The 21,588-nt window shown below is 43.4% G+C and overlaps 1 protein-coding gene across 1 annotated transcript in view; it reads right to left on the bottom strand.

Annotated features, from left to right (window-relative positions):
* The window catches only part of GASK1A (golgi associated kinase 1A), a 46,552-nt gene extending 27,330 nt beyond the window's left edge, over positions 1 to 19,222 (bottom strand). The window contains exons 1-2 of the mRNA XM_069960388.1: positions 18,875 to 19,222; positions 5,822 to 7,219 (exon numbers count right to left, since the gene is read on the bottom strand). Coding sequence (XP_069816489.1) covers positions 5,822 to 7,219; positions 18,875 to 18,877 — 1,401 coding nt within the window. The 5' untranslated portion in view covers positions 18,878 to 19,222. The remainder of the gene's footprint in view (positions 1 to 5,821; positions 7,220 to 18,874) is intronic.
* Positions 19,223 to 21,588: the final 2,366 nt, after the last annotated feature.

The raw sequence follows: 21,588 nt of genomic DNA, 5'->3' as shown, positions 1-21,588 counted from the left end.
TCAAGTCTGCAATCTATTCAGTAAGTGTAAACAGATCATTAAGGAGAATTTGTGAGGTCCATACCAGGTATAGGACTGCAGATCCTGGCAGACTGGTTGGGGGGGAGACATGTGTGACTGGAGCTTTTTGTAAATGTTTAATATTATCTGATGGGTCTAGCATGTAACTACAGGCTACCACAGTAATCAGAACTGTAAATACACACACACACACACACACACACATATATATCTATATTTAATGTTTAAGTAGATAAGACAATTTTCTATGCATGATAAAACCTCTACACTATAACTGAGCACATCCAAAATATTACTAATACCACTATACTGTTACTGAATACAATCCTCTATAAACACAAACATTACCAATAATACCAGAATACACAGGAAAGATAATACTGTCACACCAGGACCACTAACCATACCGTACAGTGACTGGATCATACAACTACACTGTCTACTATATCCACTATATAAACACCAATATTCTCCCTAAGTGACAATATTGAACAAACTTGATCATAGTGCAGTTACATCCAGTGACTTACAGGAGGCGTCTTCCCTTTAAGAATTGCTAGTGATGTATTTTATTTTTTTTTTCTTCTCCATCTGGCTCCGGCTATCAAGAAGATTTCTCCTGGTGACGCCTCTACTTCACAGGATCTGCAAACATTTTAGGCTCCTTGCTCCACAATCATCCTCATCTCTATAGAAAGTCCCCATGTAATACTCCACACAGTAACAGTGCCCCCAGTATTCCCCCATATAAGCAGTTATGCCCAATACGTGCCTCCAAACCTCCAAATAGTAGACAGGCTGCTCTGTGTCCATGTATGGTATACAAGCCTCCTGAGTGCCACCTTACAGTATAGACCCCTCTGAATATATGGATTACGAGCATAATTCGTTCCAGGACTGTGCTTGTTATCCAAATCCACTCTTAAACCAAAGCAAATTTTCCCCTAAGAAATCATAGAAATGCAGACAATTGGTTCCACAACCCAAAAATAATGATTTATTATTCTGAATAACATGTAAAATTAATGAAACAAACATTCAGAAACAGCAAATTATGTGATATTATAAGTTACTGTACAGAAATGGAAAGGATGGGAAACACAAGGGATGACAGAGACTGCAGGGAGCATGAAGGAATGAGCAGGACATATGTGGGCATAGTATAGCAGCACTCTCTGTCTGGAGAGAGTGGGGTTACAGCTATGAAGAGATTACCTCCACAGTCCTGTCCCCTGATGTAAGCCCCAGCCTGAAGTGGATCTGCTATGATTTGGAAGATGAGGGAGACTTCCTGGGTCAGAGTACAATGCTGGAGACCCCGCTATGCAGACCAGGCCCCTCCCCCACTCTTGCTCCCACCCAGCACAAGGGAGCTGTTAAACCAAAGCAATGCTCTTAAATCAAGTCACAATTTTTAAAAACTATGAGCTCTTAAACCAAAATGCTCTAAAACCAAGTTACTCTTAAACCAAGGTACCACTGTATATCTAGTGCTAAAGGGAATTCCACTATAGTAACCCCCTCCCCCATACATTATCCCTCTGAAGTAACCCCCTCCCCCATATAGTATCCCCTGCAGAAGCCCCCCCACACACACACACAAATAGTATCCCTCTGTAGTAACCCCCCTCCCCAAATATTATCCCTCTGTAGTAACCCCCTCCCCATACAGTATCCATCTGTAGTAACCCCTTTCCCCTATATATTATCCCTCTGTAGTAACCCCCACCCCATATATTATCCCTCTGTAGTAACCCTCCCCCCATACATTATCCCTCTATAGCATCCCCCCATGTATTATTCCCCTGTAGCAGCCTCCCCATACAGTAAGCCCCTGTAGTAGCCCCCCATACAGTATGCCCCTGTAGGAGCCCCCTATACATTATGCCCCTGTAGTAGCCCACCCATACATTATGCCTCTGTAGTAGTCTCCCCCATACATTATGCCCCATGTAGTAGCCTCCCCCATACATTTTGCCCCCTGTAGTAGCCCCCCATACAGTATGCCCCTGTAGGAGCCCTCTATACATTATGCCCCTGTAGTAGCCCACCCATACATTATGCCCCTGTAGTAGCCCACCCATACATTATGCCTCTGTAGTAGTCCCCCCATACATTATGCCCCCTGTAGTAGCCTCCCCCATACATTTTGCCCCTGTAGTAGCCCACCCATACATTATGCCTCTGTAGTAGTCTCCCCCATACATTATGCCCCCTGTAGTAGCCTCCCCCATACATTATGCCCCCTGTAGTAGCCTCCCATACATTATGCCCCTGTAGTAGCCCCCCATACATTATGCCTCTGTAGTAGTCTCCCCCATACATTATGCCCCTGTAGTAGCCCCCCATACATTATACCCCTGTAGTAGTCTCCCCCATACATTATGCCCCTGTAGTAGCCTCCCCATACATTATGCCCCTGTAGTAGCCTCCCCCATACAGTATGCCCCTGTAGTAGCCGTCCCCCATACATTATGCCCCTGTAGTAGCCTCCCCCAAACAGTATGCCCCTGTAGTAGCCCTCCTCCATACAGTATGCCCCTGTAGTAGCCCCCCCCCCCATACAGTATGCCCCTGTAGTAGCCCTCCTTTTCTCTGACATTTGGCAGCCCCCTCATCTGTCAATCTGTAAAGTCCTCCCCCCACCAAACGCCCGCCCGCCGCCAGGATACACCTGCCAGGAACATCTTTTACAGTGCTGTGTAACACACACTCACCTAGTCCGGTGTACTGCCCTGATATCCCGTCTTTGTCCCAGCTCTGTAGGCCACAGGTGACAACACTTGCATGCCAGAGGGCTGGGGGAAGGAGCGGCCTCTTGTGGCCGGAGGTATATTGCTGCCTCCGTCCACAAGATTGAATGGCAGGGCCAGGAGACAGCGTCGGCGGCGGCGCAGGGGTTAAAGGGTCCGGATCCCATGCAGGCAGCGGATCCGCTGCGTGTATGGGACCCATTGAGATTCACAGTACAGGATCCGCAGCTGATTTCACTGCAAACTCGCAGCATGAAAATCAGCTTCGGATCCGGTAGGTGTGAACGCACCCTAAGGCTGGGTTCACACTACGTATATTTCAGTCAGTATTGTGGTCCTCATATTGCAACAAAAACCAGGAGTGGATTAAAAACACAGAAAGGATCTGTTCTAATTGAGTGGATGGCCGCCATTTAATGGCAAATATTTGCTGTTATTTTAAAACAACGGCTGTTATATTGAAATAATGGCAGTTATTTACTGTTATATGGCGGCCATCCACTCAATTTCAACATTGTGTGGACAGAGCCTTTCTGTGTTTTCAATCCACTCCTGGTTTTGGTTGCAATATGAGGACCACAATACTGACTGAAATATACGTAGTGTGAACCCAGCCTAAAACAGTAAGTCATTAAAAGTCTAAATACTTTGAACTTGGTTCAATTTACCTTTTTAGCCGTGCCTCCCTGTTAGGCACTCTGAGCTGTCTGTCATATTTATAGCTGGTTGTCTAGGTTCCCAACCACCTCGCTGTGTTTTCAGTGGTGGCCGGATTGAGAAGTCACTGTTATGAAGAGAGGGGTGGTCAGGGATCTTGCAACACTCAAGGCTCACAATTCTGCTGGGCAAAACAATCAATAGCTCTGGAGGTGATCGTCCTACACAGGGCCGGCGTCAGCACCCGGCTAAGTAGGGCAAATGCCGGGGCCCCCAGCTCCTCTAGGGGCCCACTCCCGTTTGTTACTACATTTTTTTTGTTAGTAAAAAAAGAAAAAAAAGTGTAGTAACAAAGGGGACTGGGCCCCTAGAGGCCGCATGTGACAGTTAGGGGCCACGCCGATCCATACTGGGGCCCCCGAGCACCTGTCTTCCATCACAAATCTTCCCTACAGCCGAGTAGGAAAGAGGACCTTTGAGTCTGAAGGACCTTTGATGATGTCACGGGTCATGTGATCGGACACATGACCTGACAGAGGGCAGCAGGTAGGCTCTGCAAACTAAGTGTCCTGTATGTGCTGGTTCTTCTACTTGTTTTGTGTATAGAGGTCCTGCTGTAATATCTATCTATCTATCTATTTCCCTATCTCCTATCTATCTATCTATTTCCCTATCTCCTATCTATAATATGAACATGGTGAGACCTCTAGTTCTCCTATATTCAGGCCCTGCAGTGATATACAGTGTGTGTGTGTGTGTGTGTATATATATATATATATATATATATATATATATATATATATATACACACACTGTATATCACTGCAGGGCCTGTATATAGGAGAACTAGAGGTCTCACCATGTTCGTATTATAAATATATATATATATATATATATATATATATATATATATATATATATAATGCTGGTGCTGCTAGTTCTCTAGTATACAGCTCCTGCTCTGTGTGTGTGTATGTATATACACACACACACACAAACACACACAGAAGGAGCTGTATACTAGAGAACTAGCAGCACCAGCATGATATATATATATATAATCCTGTGACGGGGTCTGACTCCTCCAGAGTCCTGACTACTGCAGAGATCAGGAGATACAGGAGGAGAAAGATATGCAGCAGCCGCATGTTTCTTCTGCTGCAAATCTTTCCTCGCCTGTCTCTCCATGATTTGCTCCTCAAAGGGGCCCGCCGAGGCTCTGTCGCCCAAGGGCCCACAAAAAGCTGGAGCCGGCCCTGGTCCTACACCCAAAAGCAGTAAGTGAAATCAGGCCAGGAACATAAAATGGGGTATGTTTTGCAGCTGATAATACCCTTTTGAGAAGTGAATAATTTCCAAGGTTGAACAACAAGGCATAACAAGACTTTTAAAAACACCTAAAATAAAATTCCGTGCACCAATCTATTCTCATGTTTTCTTTTTCTCTGTAATTTGTATGTGGTTGAGCACCTGGTCTCCTGCTGTGGGTAGTAGTTGTTTGATTTTGCTGATCAGTACTTATTTGTGGTGATAGTCGGGCCATGTAAAAATGCCTTTGCCGGCTTAGGGCTCGGCCACACTAGCGTTTTTACATGAAACGGACGGATCCGTTCATTTTTTGTAAACGGATAGCCAAAGACGGATTTGCTTACGGATGTCAACGGATGCAAACGGATAGCCAAAAATGTTAGTGTATCCGTTTATTTTAGTAAAATCAGCGGAAGCTTGCCATCCATTTGCTTCCGTTGTCATCCGTTTGTAATTACGTTTGTGTCCGTTTTTCACTGGGGGGGGGGGGGGTTCAGCTCCTCCCCTTCCTTCCCAGAAGAACTTCCTGTCTTCTCTCCCCTTCTGCGCATGCGGATTAACCTTCTGTTTCGATCTGTCACCATTGACTATCATTATAAAAAAAAACGGATTGCATTGATCCGTTTAAGTTCCGTTTTTGAAAACAGCAAAAAAAAATACTGCAAACATAAAAACAGAAACTAGAATGGACTGCATGCTAACGGAGCAGTATTTGGTCAAACGGAGCACAATAATATATCATTAAAACCTATGGGGATTATAACGGATCCGACAATTTCCGTTTCACTTTCTCTAAAACGGAAAATGATGACGGAATGGTGCCGGAAGGACGAACACTAATGTGAATGTAGCCTTACCCTTTTCTTACATTGCACCATATGTCTCTCATATATTGTATGAGGCAGCTTCTAAAATACACCATGTCCCCTTCCAAGTTACTCCGTGCATAGGCCATCAATACATTTTCTATGAAAAATCTATTTGATATAAACTGCTTATTTTCAGCACACTGTGTTAGTAAAATCACTAATATTACAAACTGATAGGTTACTTGTATACAGATATAATAAAAAATACCATACCTGCAGAAGAAAATCAAACAAAGCCAATTTAGACCATTCTGTATGCTTAATGCCAACACATGGTGCTGTATCAATGGAAGTAAGGGAGTCCTCCATGCCACACCTATGCTTTAACATACGTTGATATTCTAGCCAGCCCACGACATGGGAATTCTGGTCATTGTTGGTATCATTTAAATGTTTGATGTCAGGTGCCCACCACACTATTGGCCTTGGGGCGCCATTGGTATATTTGTATGGTAATAAATTGTTTGTAAATAATCGGGCCACCGCTGGAAGGCTGCGATTCAGCCCAAGGACCCTATCCAAATGGAAGGCTAGAACTTCATATAAATCACTGGGTCTTTTAATTAATCCACATAAGCCTTGTTTGCAGTGATTCTTATGATGACATGTTCCATCCATATGGCTGAGGCAAAGACCAACTTTAAGAACCTGTCCATGGGCAGGGATTCTTGATTTTGCTATAATTTCCCCCTCAGAGAGCAACTTCATTTTTCGCAAATCATCTGCTGTAAACCAAGGAGGAGGGGTTTCAGTCAATCTATCTCCCTTAAGATGACGTGGCTTCGATTTTTCAGACTGGAATTGTATGCAGTCTGAGATTAAACGATTTTTATAGTTTACAGAAGAACCCTGGAAATGAGCCCTTTTATTACTCAAGCTCTTCCTGGCTCTTTCCCCATTCCTTGCAGTATGTGCTCCAGGCAAAGCTGAAAAGCTACCTAATGGAAACACATGTTCATCTGTTTTCTGGTGTTGTAGTTCTGCTATTGAATAGTTTTTCAGCAGGGTTTGGATTCGAGCTTTGGAATTTTCCAATTTATTGTTTTTAACTAAAATAGGTTTGGGGAGAACGATGTCATTTTTTTCCTGATTCTGATGATCCTTGCCTGCAAGGATTTCTACTTGACCTGAATAATTCTGTATAACTTTGTTTATATGGGCTACCAATATATGGTTCTTTGGTTTATGTCCTGTGGCATTGCTTGCAGCAAGTAAATGTATTTTGCCCGCAGACTTCTTCTCTTTGGTTTCATAAGGATTATTTTTCCATCCTTCCTTCTTGCTGAACTGACCTAAATCACTTTTTTCCTTACAGCTGCGGCTGGAGTTCAGAAATGATTGCACATCTACCCTGTAACTCTCCAGACCAGACTCCCAGCTTTTGTGGTCGGCACTTTGGATTATGCCAGGACTGGAGTCTGTAGTGTTGGCCCATAGTCTCTTGTGTCGTTCTACTTTTCTGTGTTGCATAGGTTTATGGTCCGTAACTCCATTTCTGTCAGTGGGCAACGCAGGGAAACTGTTTATTAGCACCAGAGAGAAGATGAACAAAAGGCAGAAGCCAACAAATGGTCTTCTCTTCAAGCGCATCCTCAGCCATAACTTCAGGGCCTACAGTAAGGAATAAAGTTATAACAGTATTAAAATAAATATTTTGCACAGTAACACTACCTGTATAAATTACCACATAGATACTGAACAAATTATATAAATGTTTATATCTATGTTTACTGCGTGATCTGGTTCTCATTTTAAAGGAAATCTGTCCGCTTTACATATGCACAGAACTGCAGATATGTCCAAATAGCAGATAGGGTGGTAAAACAAATGATACCTGACTTTTAGCTCATGATAGTTTGCAAACTTATAAGATCATGTTTTCCTTCCAAGCTCAAGTGTCATAGAGGCAAAGAATAGTAGATGCTTGGAACAAACTTCCAGCAGATGTGGTTGGTAAATCTACAATAACTGAATTTAAACCTGCCTGGGATAAACATATATCTAAGATAATAAGAAGGAAAATACTAAAAGGGCAGACTAGATGGAACTGTGTTGTTATTTTTCTGCCAACAGTCTTCTATGTTTCTATGTCCGATGTTATTAATGTACAGGGTTTTGTACTAAGTCCTTGTTTTTGGTTTTGTCCTTGTTTTTGATCACTGGAATTGGAATTCCCCTTTAACTCTTTTTGTGCTTTAGAATGCTAAGCATATTATTTGCATTTACTATTGGCATTATCATGAAGTATCATAAGCTAATACTTGTTTAACTTTCATACTATCAGGGACGGATTGGCCCCATGTTGTGGGCAGATCCAAATTTCCAGAAGAAGGAAATTTAATTATGCAGCATTATTATTATTACCATTGTCTGCTTTAGAATGTGTTCACACCTCCACTGTACACTCTCAAAGGTGGCTTTTGCACAACAGTATTTCAGTGAAACATATGAGTTGAAAAGCTGCTGGCAGATTCATTAAACTGACTGAAAAGCAGGTACTTAGTGATATATGTTTTTTTTTACTAGATGCAACTTATGGAATAGCGCAGCCTTCTGCAATATTTATTGTGGAGAATAAACACACATCCCCCAGGTTCACTCCAAACAGAGGTATTTCTAGCCTTCATACGGTCTATCTGTTACTGTATACATTGGGAGAAATATCATAGTGTGAAAATCTCCTTAAGGCCCCGTTCCCACTGAGCAAAGCTAGCGGAATTCCGCGACGGAATTGTCCGCCGCGGAATGCCGTTAGCCTCCCGCTCATAATGGGACTCTATGGGAGGCGCGCGCTGCTGCTCTATACGCGCTGAAGAATGAACATGTTCATTCTTCAGCGCGGACAGGGCAGGAGCGCGCGCCTCCCATAGAGTCCCATTATGTGCGGGAGGCTAACGGCATTCCGCGGCGGACAATTCCGTCGCGGAATTCCGCTAGCTTTGCTCAGTGGGAACGGGGCCTAACAGTTTCCACTCTGGACAGAATAGTGCAGCATGCTGAACTATTGTGTCCAAGCTCCTTGTACCTCTTCATATTGTATTGTATTCCTATTGTAATGTATTCCATAGAACTGGTGCAGCTCGGGTGAAGTCCTGGAGATGGGAGTGAGAGTTGCGGATCAAGGTAAATGTTAGTCTTAAGTCATTAGAGGAGCGTAAGGCACGGGTAGGATGGTAGATGGAGATGAGGGAGGAGATGTATGGAGGTGCAGCACTGTAGAGCGCTTTGTGGGTGAGCAGGAGGAGTTTGTATTGTATCCTGTGCTTAATAGGAAGCCAGTGTAGCGACTGGCACAGGGGAGAGGCATCGGTATAGCGGCTGGACAGGGAGATGAGCCTGGCTGCTGCATTGAGAATGGACTGGAGAGAGGAGAGTTTAGAGGAAGGCCGATTAGTAAGGAATTGCAGTAGTCTAGATGGGAATGAATCAGATTCGACCATAAGGAAGGGACAGATTTTAGAGATGTTTTTTAGATGCAGATTACAGGAACGTGAATAGGGATTGAATATGAGGAGCGAAGGACAGATCCGAGTCAAACATAACCCCAAGGCAGCGGGCTTGCTGAGTCGGGGTTATAGTTGCACCACAGACAGAGATGTCGATGTCAGGTGGAGGTCGGTTAGCAGAGGGAGGGAATACAAGAAGCTCAGTTTTAGCAAGGTTGAGTTAGGAATAGGGAGGACATAACGTAAGAGATGGCAGACAGACAGTTACTGGTGTTCTGTATCAGCGCAGAGATTAGTGATGGGTGGCTGAAGTTTGGGTTTAAGGAGAGAGTTGAGGGTATCAAAGAGGCGTTTTGGGTTATGGAATAGAGAAGAGATCAGAGTGGTAAAGTAAGATTGCTTAGCAGAGTGAAGAGCAGAGTAGTACCTTCTAAGCATGAATTTAAAATGTAGAAGGTTGGCTGTTGTCTTGGATTTCCTCCACAGACATTCAGCACACCTAGAACACCGTCTAAGAAAACGAGTTCTGGATGTGTGCCAGGGTTGTGGCCATCTGTGTCGGGCTGTTTGGGGTATGGGGGCGTGCAAGTTTGTTTAGGGTGGTTTTAAGGGTGTCGTGGTATTGTTTGGCAGCCAGATTAGGACAGGAGAGGGAAGAGATGGGGGGCAATGATGACTGTACAGTGTCTAAGAATTGTTGGGTGTCTATAGCACTTAAAGGGGTTGTCCGGCGATAAAAAATTATTCACAGAATAACACACATTACAAAGTTATACAACTTTGTAATGTATGTTATGTCTGTGAATGGCCCCCTTCCCCGTGTTTCCCCCCACCCACGCTAGACCCGGAAGTGTGGTGCATTATACTCACCGCATCTCGTGTCGTCCACGGTCTCCGATCCTCAGCAGTGACGTCTTCTTCGGGAGGCCGGCGGATCTTCCCGAGTGCCGGCCACCCTCTGCAGCGTCATCCGAAGCTCACAGCATAACTGTGCTCAGCCAATCGCGGCTGAGCAGCTGATGACGTGGCCGCGGTCGGCACGTGACAGGTAATGTATAGCGCACCACACTTCCGGGTACACGGGTGGGGGTGGGGGGACACGGGGAAGGGGGCCATTCACAGACATAACATACATTACAAAGTTGTATAACTTTGTAATGTGTGTTATTCTGTGAATAATTTTTTATCGCCGGACAACCCCTTTAAGTTCCTGTAAGTGAGTGAGGTCGGGGTGTCAAGAGGAGGACGAGAATTTGTTATCATAAAGGAGAGGAAGTTGTAGTCTGAGAGCTCAGTCGTAAGTTAGTAAAGTGGGAAACTGGGCAAGGTCTGGAGAAGACCAGGTCCAAGGTATTCCCACCCTTGTGGGTTGGAGAGTCAGAATGCTGAGAGAGGCCAAGGGAGGAGGTTAGAGAAAGAAACTGAGCGGCTGATGGAGAGATTGGATTGTTAATTGGGATGTTAAAATCACCCATGATTAGAGCAGGAATATCGGAAGATAGAAAGTAAGGAAGCCAGGTAGAGAAGTGATCAAGAAACTTAGTAGGTGAACCAGGAGAGCGGTAGATGACTGCAATCTCTAGGTATAGCCAGGAGACGTATATAGTGCTTTACTTCCCAGCTCAGGTTTTGCTCCCTAGCCCTATAATAGAGCCAATCTCCAGTAAATAGATAGACTGAGTAGGGAACTTTCCACTTCTGTGTGATATGTCAAAGGTTTTTAAAATGACAGAAATGGAAGGGTAAAGCAAAGACTGGATTATTTTATACAATACATGAACAAATCAAAACCTATCCTATAGTAACAATACTATATCTTAAATTAACATGAAAACATGAGTGACTGACATTTCTACATCAGCCATCCAGCCATCATCATATGTTGGATCTAATGTATATATTTACATATAAAACAGTGTTTGTTTAACTGGTTGCCCTCTACGGTGAGAAATCTCAGCTTCTGAAGCCTTGCACTTTTTAGATATTTTTCCAATAACATGTCAGTTTGGTCACTACTGTGTTTATTAAGACTTTAAAAAAGCCTTCTGAAAATAAACCAATATACCAGTTTACAAGAGCAAGTCCAAACCTCAGCACCCACAAGGGAGAAGGCACCATGCTAGGACACTACAGGGGGTAAGGGTAAGATATCTTAAGAAAATTTTTTATTTTTATATCTGAGAAAAATTTAAGATATAACTCTGCATTATATTTACATGTATTTATGTGTGTGTGTGTGTGTGTGTATAATATATATATATATATATATATATATATATATATATATATATATGGTTAGCTATAGGGAATGCAGAGAAAGCAGTGAGACCCATGGTATCTGATGTGACCCTGTATTTAAAAAAGCCATTTCCCTGCATGTAAATCATGCTCTCTGCATATACTAAGCCAGCAGAGAAAGATTCAACTCTGTAGGATTGTGGATGTAGCTCTCGGCTATAATACATGTTGAAACATAGAACCCGTACATGATAAGTTATGCAAAGTTTTAAGTGTTTTGAACAAGTTGTCAACGATTCCTAAAGTAGTCATTCGGAATAAAATCACACAAAGAACCCAAAAGTGAATACATATAACACAAAATGATCATCATCCCATTGGATCAGAGGTTCCACTAAGACCCTCCTTTCACTAATGGGTAGAGTAAAATGATCACACTTAAAATAGGAAAATATAACTGAGGGGTGGGGGAGGGGGAGCTAACTAGAGACACTAAATACACACAATTCTACTGTTTTGTCTGCACAGAAAATCTAACAGAGCAGGCATCACTGATGGCTAAAACATTTGCTGAGGAAAAGACAGTATCAGGTTTCCACAAAGGCATCCAGGAGCTCAGCTGTGAAGTCTGTTAGTTCACGTCTCCAAAGTAATTGACCTGGAAAGCACGTTCATGAAATGCTATACTTCGCCTGAACAGGAAATTGAAAAATTTACAATAACTTGGCTCGTTTTTTTTTTCTTTTTGCACGTTCTTAGATACGTGGTTTCAACCTAGCCGCTCAGATAAGTTCCAGGAGAATTCCATTGTTAATGCACTTCATATTAGATATATTGTATAAGGTGCATCTAAATCTTAAGTATAACTTACAATTATAGGGGTTGCAACAAGTCCAAATCTTTTTCACATCATAAAACAAGGCTGCTACAACAGTTCTATTATAAATCCCTCCCCCGCTGTATTTTTGCCCTTTGCTTGCTTCCCAGAGACACCACTTTAGCTTCAGAGCAGGTTTCTGCACTGACAGGTGTGTACACAGTTTATTATTTTCTTTTACACAGTCATCAGCTGTCAGCCAAGCATCGCTACTACACATAGCCATGCATGACCGGTTGCCGTAATTTTTAGGTCAGGACCAAAAGGCACGATTAGCCAATGATCATTGTCATTGTCTGATGTCTCTATTACACGGCGTGATAATCGGCCTGATTTGGCCGATTATCACTCTGTGTAATTGGGCCTTTAGGCACACGTGAAACCAGCCTATTAGGCTGGAAACACACAAAGCTTTTTTTGGGGGGGAGGGGGGGGGGGCTGGGGCGGGGGCTTCTGCCACTGCAGTTTTGTGCCAAAATCAGAGGTTGCTTCCAACAAAGAAAGAGTACAAGCCCTCCCTCCCTATATTTTTTTCTATCCCATTTGAATCCACTTCTGGCTTTGGCATAAAAACTGCAGTGTGTGTTTCCAGCCTTACATGTTAATTTTTACAACTTTATTACAGACACAAGTCCTGGCCTGACCACAGGTGTGATGACCTGAACTCACATCTGTCAGTTCTGGTTATCACAAATGTGGTCAAGCAGATGCAAAAATGCACATGTAAAAGGTTCATGTAAAACTGACCTTATGCTGATCTTATTCTTATGAGATTTTGTTAGAGGTCATTTAAAGCGTAACTGTCATATTTTTTTTTATTGCAGAAATCAGTAGTATAAGCGATTTTAAGAAACTCTGTAATAGGTTTCATCAGCCAAAAAAGCCTCCTTCTGTACTCAAGAAGCAATCTCCCAGCCTCCCCCCCTGACTTCTTATCTGTGCATTATCAGGCAAACACGTCTTCATTACAGAGAAGCCAGTGAAGACGGGTTCTGCTCTCTCCATTGTAAGCCTATGAAGGGGGGAAGGGGTGACATGAAGGTCAGCTGTTTGTAGACTCCCTGGGCACCTAAACCGCAGGATTCTGGGGTCAGAAATGTCAGTGCTTATCTATGAACTTACTGAGAGAAGATTGCAGGGTGTTGTGCTGTGCAGAAATCCTCCGTGCTCAGTCACTCCTAACAGCCCCTCCCCTCTCCATAGCCACATAATGGAGACAGAAATCCTGCTTCATTTGATGTGAGGGGGGAGGCTGGGAGATTGCTTTTTCAGTCCAGAAGGAAACTCTTTTGGTTTATAAAACCTATTACAGAGTTTCTTAAAATCGCTTGAACTGTTGATATTTAATGTTTTCAAAAAAATGGCCCTGAAATGACAGTTACGCTTTAAGCATTAGAGATTTCATAATTTGGGACTTTTATCAATGCATGCTGGATCATTGGGTGGCACACAGCCAGAAGTAGTCATATCCCTATACACAGAATTCAGAAGGCCTTCAGACACTTTCACCTTTTTCACATTTAGTTTTGTTGTAGCCTTGTTCATCACTTAAAGGGGTATTCCCCCCAATAGCTAAAAAAATGAAATGCTCCCAAACTTAGCTGGTCTTACTCACCAAGTCCCCCTGAGTATTTTGAGCCATCTCCCATCTTTCTAGCTGCTTCCGTTCCATAGTTACAAGTTTTTTGTTTTTTTTTTAAAACGAACTATATCCAACATGGTGCCGGCCAGAAAACTACATCTCCCATCATGCAATGCTTATGTCTGATTGGTACATGATGTAGCAGAGCTGATATGCACAAGATATTGCAAAGTTGAGTGAGTGGCATGAGCGATATAGCAGAGCCGGATGACTGATATAGCAGAGCCGGATGATTGATATAGCAGAGCCGGATGAGTGATATAGCAGAGCCGGATGAGTGATATAGCAGAGCCGGATGAGTGATATAGCAGAGCCGGATGAGTGATATAGCAGAGCCGGATGAGTGATGTAACAGAGCCGGATTAGTGATGTAACAGAGCCGGATGAGTGATGTAACAGAGCCGGATAAGTGATATAGCAGAGCCAAATGATTGATATAGCAGAGCCGGATGAGTGATGTAACCGAGCCGGATGATTGATATAGCAGAGCCGGATGAGTGATGTAACAGAGCCGGATGAGTGATGTAACAGAGCCGGATGAGTGATGTAACAGAGCCGGATGAGTGATATAGCAGAGCCGGATGAATGATATAGCAGAGCCGAATGATTGATATAGCAGAGCCGAATGAGTGATGTAACCGAGCCGGATGATTGATATAGCAGAGCTGAGTGGTTGTGATGAGTAATATAGCAGAGCCAAGTGGTTGTGATGAGTGATATAGCAAAGCCGAGTGGTTGTGATGAGTGATATAGCAGAGCCGAGTGGTTGTAATGAGTGATATAGCAGAGGCGGATGAGTGATATGCCAGAGCCGCCTGGGGGGGAGATTTTAAGAATATGGTCTGCTTTTAGACAATATCTGCCAGAGACTGGTACAGTGGGGTTGAATGCACTGACTGAGAGGAGAGGGGGGACGCAGCTGGTGAGGTGGGGGGGGGGGGTTCTGTGTGTTCATTATTAGTGGGTGCCTCCGCTGCAGATGCTTGTGGCTCGGGGGGTGCCGCCGATGACCTGGTGATTCCGGGGGTGGGACGCTGCCGCCGGTGCCCCCCGCTGTAGCTGCTGGTGGTTCCGGGGGGGCGCTGCCGATGTCCTGGTGAGTCCTGGGGGGGGGGGGGGGTTGTAGCCGCCGCCGGTGACCTGGGAAGTCCCGAAGTGAACCCCGGTGGGAGGGGTGGGGGTGCCGCCGCTGAGTGGGGGGGCGGGCAGGGGTTCACGGAGCTACTGGTGACCTGGTGAGTCCCGGGGGGGGGGCCGCTGATGATGATGGGTACCGAAGGGGGGCTCCTTCGACGGCCTGGCCCTGATGGCGGTGGCTCTCTGCACCGATCAAGGGGACTGTTTGTGGGGGCCACAGGTGAGCTCAGGGGCGGGGGGCACAAAGGTGACCTGGGGGGGGGAGAGAGTCGGGAGACACTGATCAGCAACTGTCAGTGTCCTCACTCACCTCAGTGGGCTGGGTTACAAGCACTAGCCCGGCCCATTGAAGAGACTGAGGACACGTGATGTCTCGGAGGGAGCGGGCCAGGAGCAGGGAGCGTGTGGGGTTGGACTGAGAGTTGATGATTCTAAGCAATCCGTGGGGTTGGGTGCATCTAGATAACAGCAAAACGGTGCAGAATCCATAACAACTTTATATTGGAAAGATGAAAAGCTACGGGTGGACAACGTATTAATGCAAAAAAAAAAAAATTGGGGGGGGGGATACCCCTTTAATACCCCATATTGAGAATATCAAAACTGAATTTTAGAAATCTTTGCAACTAAAATGTTGCATTAACATAAGTATTTACACCTTTTGTTATGGCACTTAAGATTTAGCTCTGGGGGGCTCTTAATGTTCCTGATAATCTTTAAGATGTTTCCAAACCTTTATTGGAGTCAAGCTCATGACTGGACAAAATTTTGAAAGACACCCCTGTCTACTTAAGGTCTTACAGCTGACAATGCATATCTGAGCAAAACCAAACAAATGAAGAGGAAGGAATTGCCTGTACAGCTTAAGGCTATGTTCACACTAGGTAAGAGACCGGCCGTTCCGTGACCCGGTTCCTGGCCGGATCATCTCGGATGATCTTTCCGGCCGCAGAGCTCTGATGCGGGCGCATCAGAGCTTCCCATAGCCCACAGTGTGTGAACTGACAGGTCTTTCTGCGGCTGGAATTCAGTGAACTGACCTGTTAGTTTTTTCCGGCGCCGCATGGGATCCTGGTCGGAGCGTATACGATGTGTGTACGCTCCGTCCGGGATCCCATTACAAATTAGGCTATGTTACACACCGCAAAACTACGGCCGTAGTTCTGCGGCGAGGACTATGGTCGTAGTTTTACGTAGTGTGAACATAGCCTAAAACAGAATTGTTGAGAGGCGCAGATTTGAAGAAGGGTACAGAAAAGTTCTGCTGCACTGAAAGTATCCAAGAGCACAGTGACCTCGATAAGGGCAAGTTCACAAGGAGTAAAAGAGGCGGAATTCCAGAGTTCTGTCGCGGAGTTCCGCCTCTTTTACTCTGTGTGAACTGGCCCTTGTTGTTAAATTAAAGATGTTTGGAACAACCGGGACTCTTCTTAGAGCTGGCTGCCCCAGCAAACTATGTAATTGAGGGAAAAGCCTTCATAAGAAAATTTACCAAAAATGGCAGGGGTGTAGCTACAGGTTCCGCTACTTATGAAACAGGAAGTAGGAGCACAATGGTGAGGCTGAAGGCAAAAGAAGGAGCAGAGGGACCAGATGTACAGCATAGGAGTGATGCCATTTACATGGGACTGCAAGGTCAAAGAGGCTGATGGTAGATTAAGTGGTGTTATTTACATGAAGCTGTATATTAGAAGGGCCGAGGAGATATTTTTTCATGGATCTATATGATGGAGGCGGCTGAGGAGAGTGATGTTAGGCTATGTTTACATCACATTTTACGAGTTAACAGCAGAGTTCCCAATAGATCAGTAGAGTTTAATGTACCCAAAGCATCAATTGCAATTGCAATCAATGTTATATTCTCCGAGACTCAAAAGCATAGACTGTGCTGTTGAGTCCCACAAAATCAACTTATATGTTATAGAAACATGTTGGTTTTCCACCAGCAAGGGTCTATGAGCTGGAGCCCTGACATATTACTTAAATGAAGGGGTATTTGTTGTTTTTTGATAATTAACATTGTGCGTCCATAACATACATGCCTGACAGATGGGGTTCCCACTGGAAGAACTGGATTCTTTACTATCAGAAAAACCTAAAAAGGCCTTTGAAAAAAAACTAAAACATATAAATAAGAAAAACAACAGTACAGAAGAATGCAGGTTGTAGCTGAGGACAGTGGCCCTGGGGAGCACACCACATCTCTGATCTTTACTTTCTGTCTCGACACACACAATGGGCCTAATTTACGAACAATGCATCAATTTTAAGCCGTTATGCTGTGGGTTTTTTATGCCATATTCATAGATGTGGCGCACTTCCTTAGCAAATCTTAGTGGCTTTTCACAGGACAAAATTAAAGCCCAACCATCCCGCCACACTAGAAGTGGTTTTTAGAATCGAAAACCTGTTTGCTTAATAAAGCTGTCGGTTGTGGCGGGTTTTAAGGGACACACCCATGACATACCCACATGTCCAATTTTAGTTTTTTTTTTCTCACAAAAATGGAGGGTTTGTAAGGTTTTTGAAAAAATTGCGGTGCACAACTTTAGTAAAGTCTCTTTTTTGTATTTTTTTATATTTTTTTTTATTTACTCTCTTGTAAATTATTATGGGGGCTCCCATCATGCCTGAGTTATTCTGGGTGTGCTCAGTGACCTCTATAGAGGTAATTCTACTGGGAGGAGGGATACTGAGTTTGGAGCAACAGCCGATACCTCTGTTATCTATATAGGGGTGTCACTTTTCTCTGTATTGACTTGATAAGGGGGGCACTGCTGGAAAATAATCTGTACAGAAGAGGAAGTCTCAGCTTAGTTTTAGGCCTAGTGGTCAGAGTAGAAACTGTAATATTTCAGGTTTTTAAAATATTGAAAGTAAAATGGAACATTACTACATCACCAAATAACAGAAAAACATGATTTAAAGGGAATCCCATTAAACATTTGTGCAAAGAAAGGAGGGTAAGTGTTGTATCGTGTAGGTGTGAAAAGCTGATATAAACCTATTTACAAAGGCTCAAAGCTGTACTGCTGCAATAGACTAGATGCTGACTTATTTACTGGCAGTAGATTTGGTGCAGAAATTTATGCAACTTAACATCCATTCCATATGTCTGAATGCAGTAGCTTTTGCAGCACATGAAGCACATGCATGGATTTCTTAAAGCCCCATATAGATGAATTATGCTACGTTTACACGGAAGATTATTGCGCGATTTTCCACAATAACGATCAAATTCTAATGATAATCGTACGTGTAAACGCAGCGAACAATCAAGGGATGAGCGAGAAATCGTTCATTTTGATCTTTGAACATGTTCTCAAATCGTCGTTGGTAGTTCGCAAAAAATTCGCAGATCATTCCATGTAAAGAGTCGTTCACCGATTTAACCTATGTGCGAGATAGGCTTAAGCGATCACAAAACGATTTTTCCGTACAATATATCGTTACGTCTAAACACTGATCGTTATAAAAAAAAATCGTTACTTTGAAATCGTTAATCGTACGATCGGGCGAATTATTGCGTTTGCTGCGTTTACACGTACGATTATTGTTCGAATTCGATCGTTATCGTGCAAATTCGAACGGTAAATCGTTCCGTGTAAAACCACCAGAAAGCTCTGGCTGTCCAGCCATGATGGGAATTAATAGTAGTTTTGCAACAGCCAGAGTCTGATACCCCTGCGATCAAACCTCACAAAATGACTTTCAGGGATGGTAAGAAAAATCTCAAAATACAACTACAAAATACAATACAAGAAAGTAATTACTAAAAGGGCAGACTAGATAGATCAAGAGGTGTTTTTCTGCCAACAATGCTCTTTGTTCCATATAGTTTTTACAATTGTACTATGTAATAATGCATAGCATCTGCACAGTAGAAATCATACTAATAATGTGACCACAGTCTAAGCCATCCATACCATGTTTTATAAAGCAGCAGAGATGATTGTGCAGCCATCCAGAGCAGTCCTGTCCTCCTGTGGACCTCTTTTCCATAGGCATTCAGTGCTTCAGCCTCTTATTCCTTAGGATCCCACTACTTCACAGCATGGTATCAGGTTTACATAGTCTCTGCTCAGCTCCGACAAGGCTCTGTCTGCAGTCTCTCTTTAAATACTATCCAGATGTTTTTAAATCCACAGATGTATCTATCCTTTCTTGTCCTTAGTTTGCATTAAAATGTGTAGACACCATAGTGCAAGCTACTGTGTGATATAAATCAGCCGTCAGCCTTATATCCCCCTCCTCACACTATGAGATTCCCATCTGGCTAAGTAAGTGAGTGAGTGTCCAAGTGTGCAGAATCTGGAGAAGTTCAGCCAACTTTTGTGTCACTCACAGAGAAAGCTGCAGCCAGCTCAGACCAGACTGACTGCTAACAGGAGGAGAGGGTGGGATTAAGGTGAGGCAGAGGAGGGGGTGGCTGATGTTTCAAAGGGGCTTAGCAGAGTGAAAGAGGAGAGGCTGATTTATTTGATATTCTTTCTTCACAATAAGAGTCCCAATATTTCATAGTAAAAAAGTTTGCGGGGAGAAGAATGCAAAATGCATTTTATATTTACAAAATAATGACATTTCCCAAGGTTAATTATATTCTAATAAGCATATATAGTTAAAAACTGTAACATAAAGTAGTGTCTTATAGTTGCTTGCATAGGAAACTAGTTTCTATTAAACATTTACAGCAGCTGTAGATGATATTTCACCACCAATAGGTCTTTCTGAAAAGCATAGCCAGCGTACTTTTGTGTATATAAACCAAGTAAGGGAACACAGCCTGCTAGCTTTTAATGGGAAACAAAGGCAGAAATATAGACAGCCAGTGGTGCCCCTAGATTATGAATCGTCTGAATATTAGCACTGGCGTAACACAATTGGTTTGGTTATTAATAAAGAATGTTTTGCCTTATTGTTTCCAATATGTCTGTTTACACAGGAAGTTCCAAATGCAAGAAGATCAGATGTCAGAAGATCTTTGCTAATGTACAGGGCTGACTTTCTAAGATCTAAAGGATGAGGCAGACTGGAGATACATTACACGCACAGTTGAAGATTATACTATACACTTTCATTTGTATTATTTAATCTACATCACAAATTGGTCTTAAGTTTAAGGATGGCCTATAGACAGCCCCCCCAAATTGAGATGTTACTATTATGAAAGTGCTTAGGGTATCCAGATTACACACCTTTTTACACTTTCTTGATACACCATATCATTCCCCAGATTTGTGGGTTTATAATTCGACAATTTTGTTAAGAGATGGGTGTGAACTTAATTTTAATAATGGGAGTGAATATCAGGTCATGAGTGTGATTACACATTCAGGGGTGTGTATGACTAAGGGCCCTATTACACCAACAGATTATCTGACAGATTTTATTTTTCTAACTAAAGCCAGGAACAGACTATAAACAGAAAACAGCTAATAAAAGGGAAGACTGAGATTTCTCATCTTTTCAAATCCATTCCTGGCTTTGGCTTAAAAAAAATTTGTCAGATAATCTGTTGGTGTAATAGGGCCCTAATACACACCCCTTGACTGTATAATCACTTCTATCACCTGATATTCCCCCCTTTATAAAAATGAAGTTTGCCCATGTGACTATTAACTGAATTAACTTAGAAACATTAATACTCCTGTGAGGAGTATGGAATATTGTTTGACTTATTAGCTGTATAGGATCAGTTCTTCTGCCCAGGAAGCATCCCTCCACAAGGGGCCCAGCTTCCCAGAGGCCTCACAGCCCCTAAAGCCGCTATCACACAGGGCGACGAAGAGGAGCAAGTGAGCGCTGTCAGTGCTTACCTGCTCCTTGTTCCCCACTTGCTGCTGGCGCTATTACACGCATTGGAAGCGAGTGGGTAAGAGCTAGGGGGGCCGCGGGTAGTTGTGTGTGTGTGTGTGTGGGGGGGGGGTGCCCAGGTGATCGCTTGATCATCCGGGCAGCCCATAGCAGATTGCGGCAGTCGGCTGCCGCCACTCCTATTTCACGGAGCGACGGCAGCATATTACTGCTATCTAGGTCAACATGTTAAAAGACAACGACAGACAACAATCAATCGACATCGTTCATGTTGGCTGATCGTTGTCTTCTATTACACAAGACAATTATTACAGCCGATAACCATTTCATGTAGTAGGGCCTTAAGTTTAAAATCTCCCACTCTAGAAGACACCGAGCCCTGATAGTAGAACCTCCTGGATTATTAGGTCATTGTGTAATGCAGGTTAATTTACAACTGGTGTTTTAGCTTTCCTTAGAATATGGTAAGGGTGCCCTCACACAGCAATTTTGTTTGGCGTTTTTTACTCCCCTAAAAAAGTCACAAAAAATGCCAATGTGGAGCATGGCTTTTTTCTTCACATGGTTGCGTTTTTTTCTGGATAGGCTATGGGGGTTTTTAGTGGAGCTAAAGAATTCCATTGAAGTCTATGGGAGAAAACCGCCAAACCCTCAGTAGCTGCGTTTTGAAGAAACTGACACAGAGCTGCAAAAACACTAGAGAGGAGAGAAAAACACCATATGTAAGGCAAATCATAAACTTCCATTGACTCCCAGCTAATGTCTGGCTACTGGCGTTTTTGTGAAGGCAGCCTAATTTAATGTTATAGGGGCGGACACAGACTGC

Source organism: Dendropsophus ebraccatus, chromosome 2, assembly GCF_027789765.1.
Source record: "Dendropsophus ebraccatus isolate aDenEbr1 chromosome 2, aDenEbr1.pat, whole genome shotgun sequence".
NCBI classification, from domain to species: Eukaryota; Metazoa; Chordata; class Amphibia; order Anura; family Hylidae; genus Dendropsophus; species Dendropsophus ebraccatus.
This window is presented reverse-complemented; position numbering and strand designations above follow the sequence as displayed.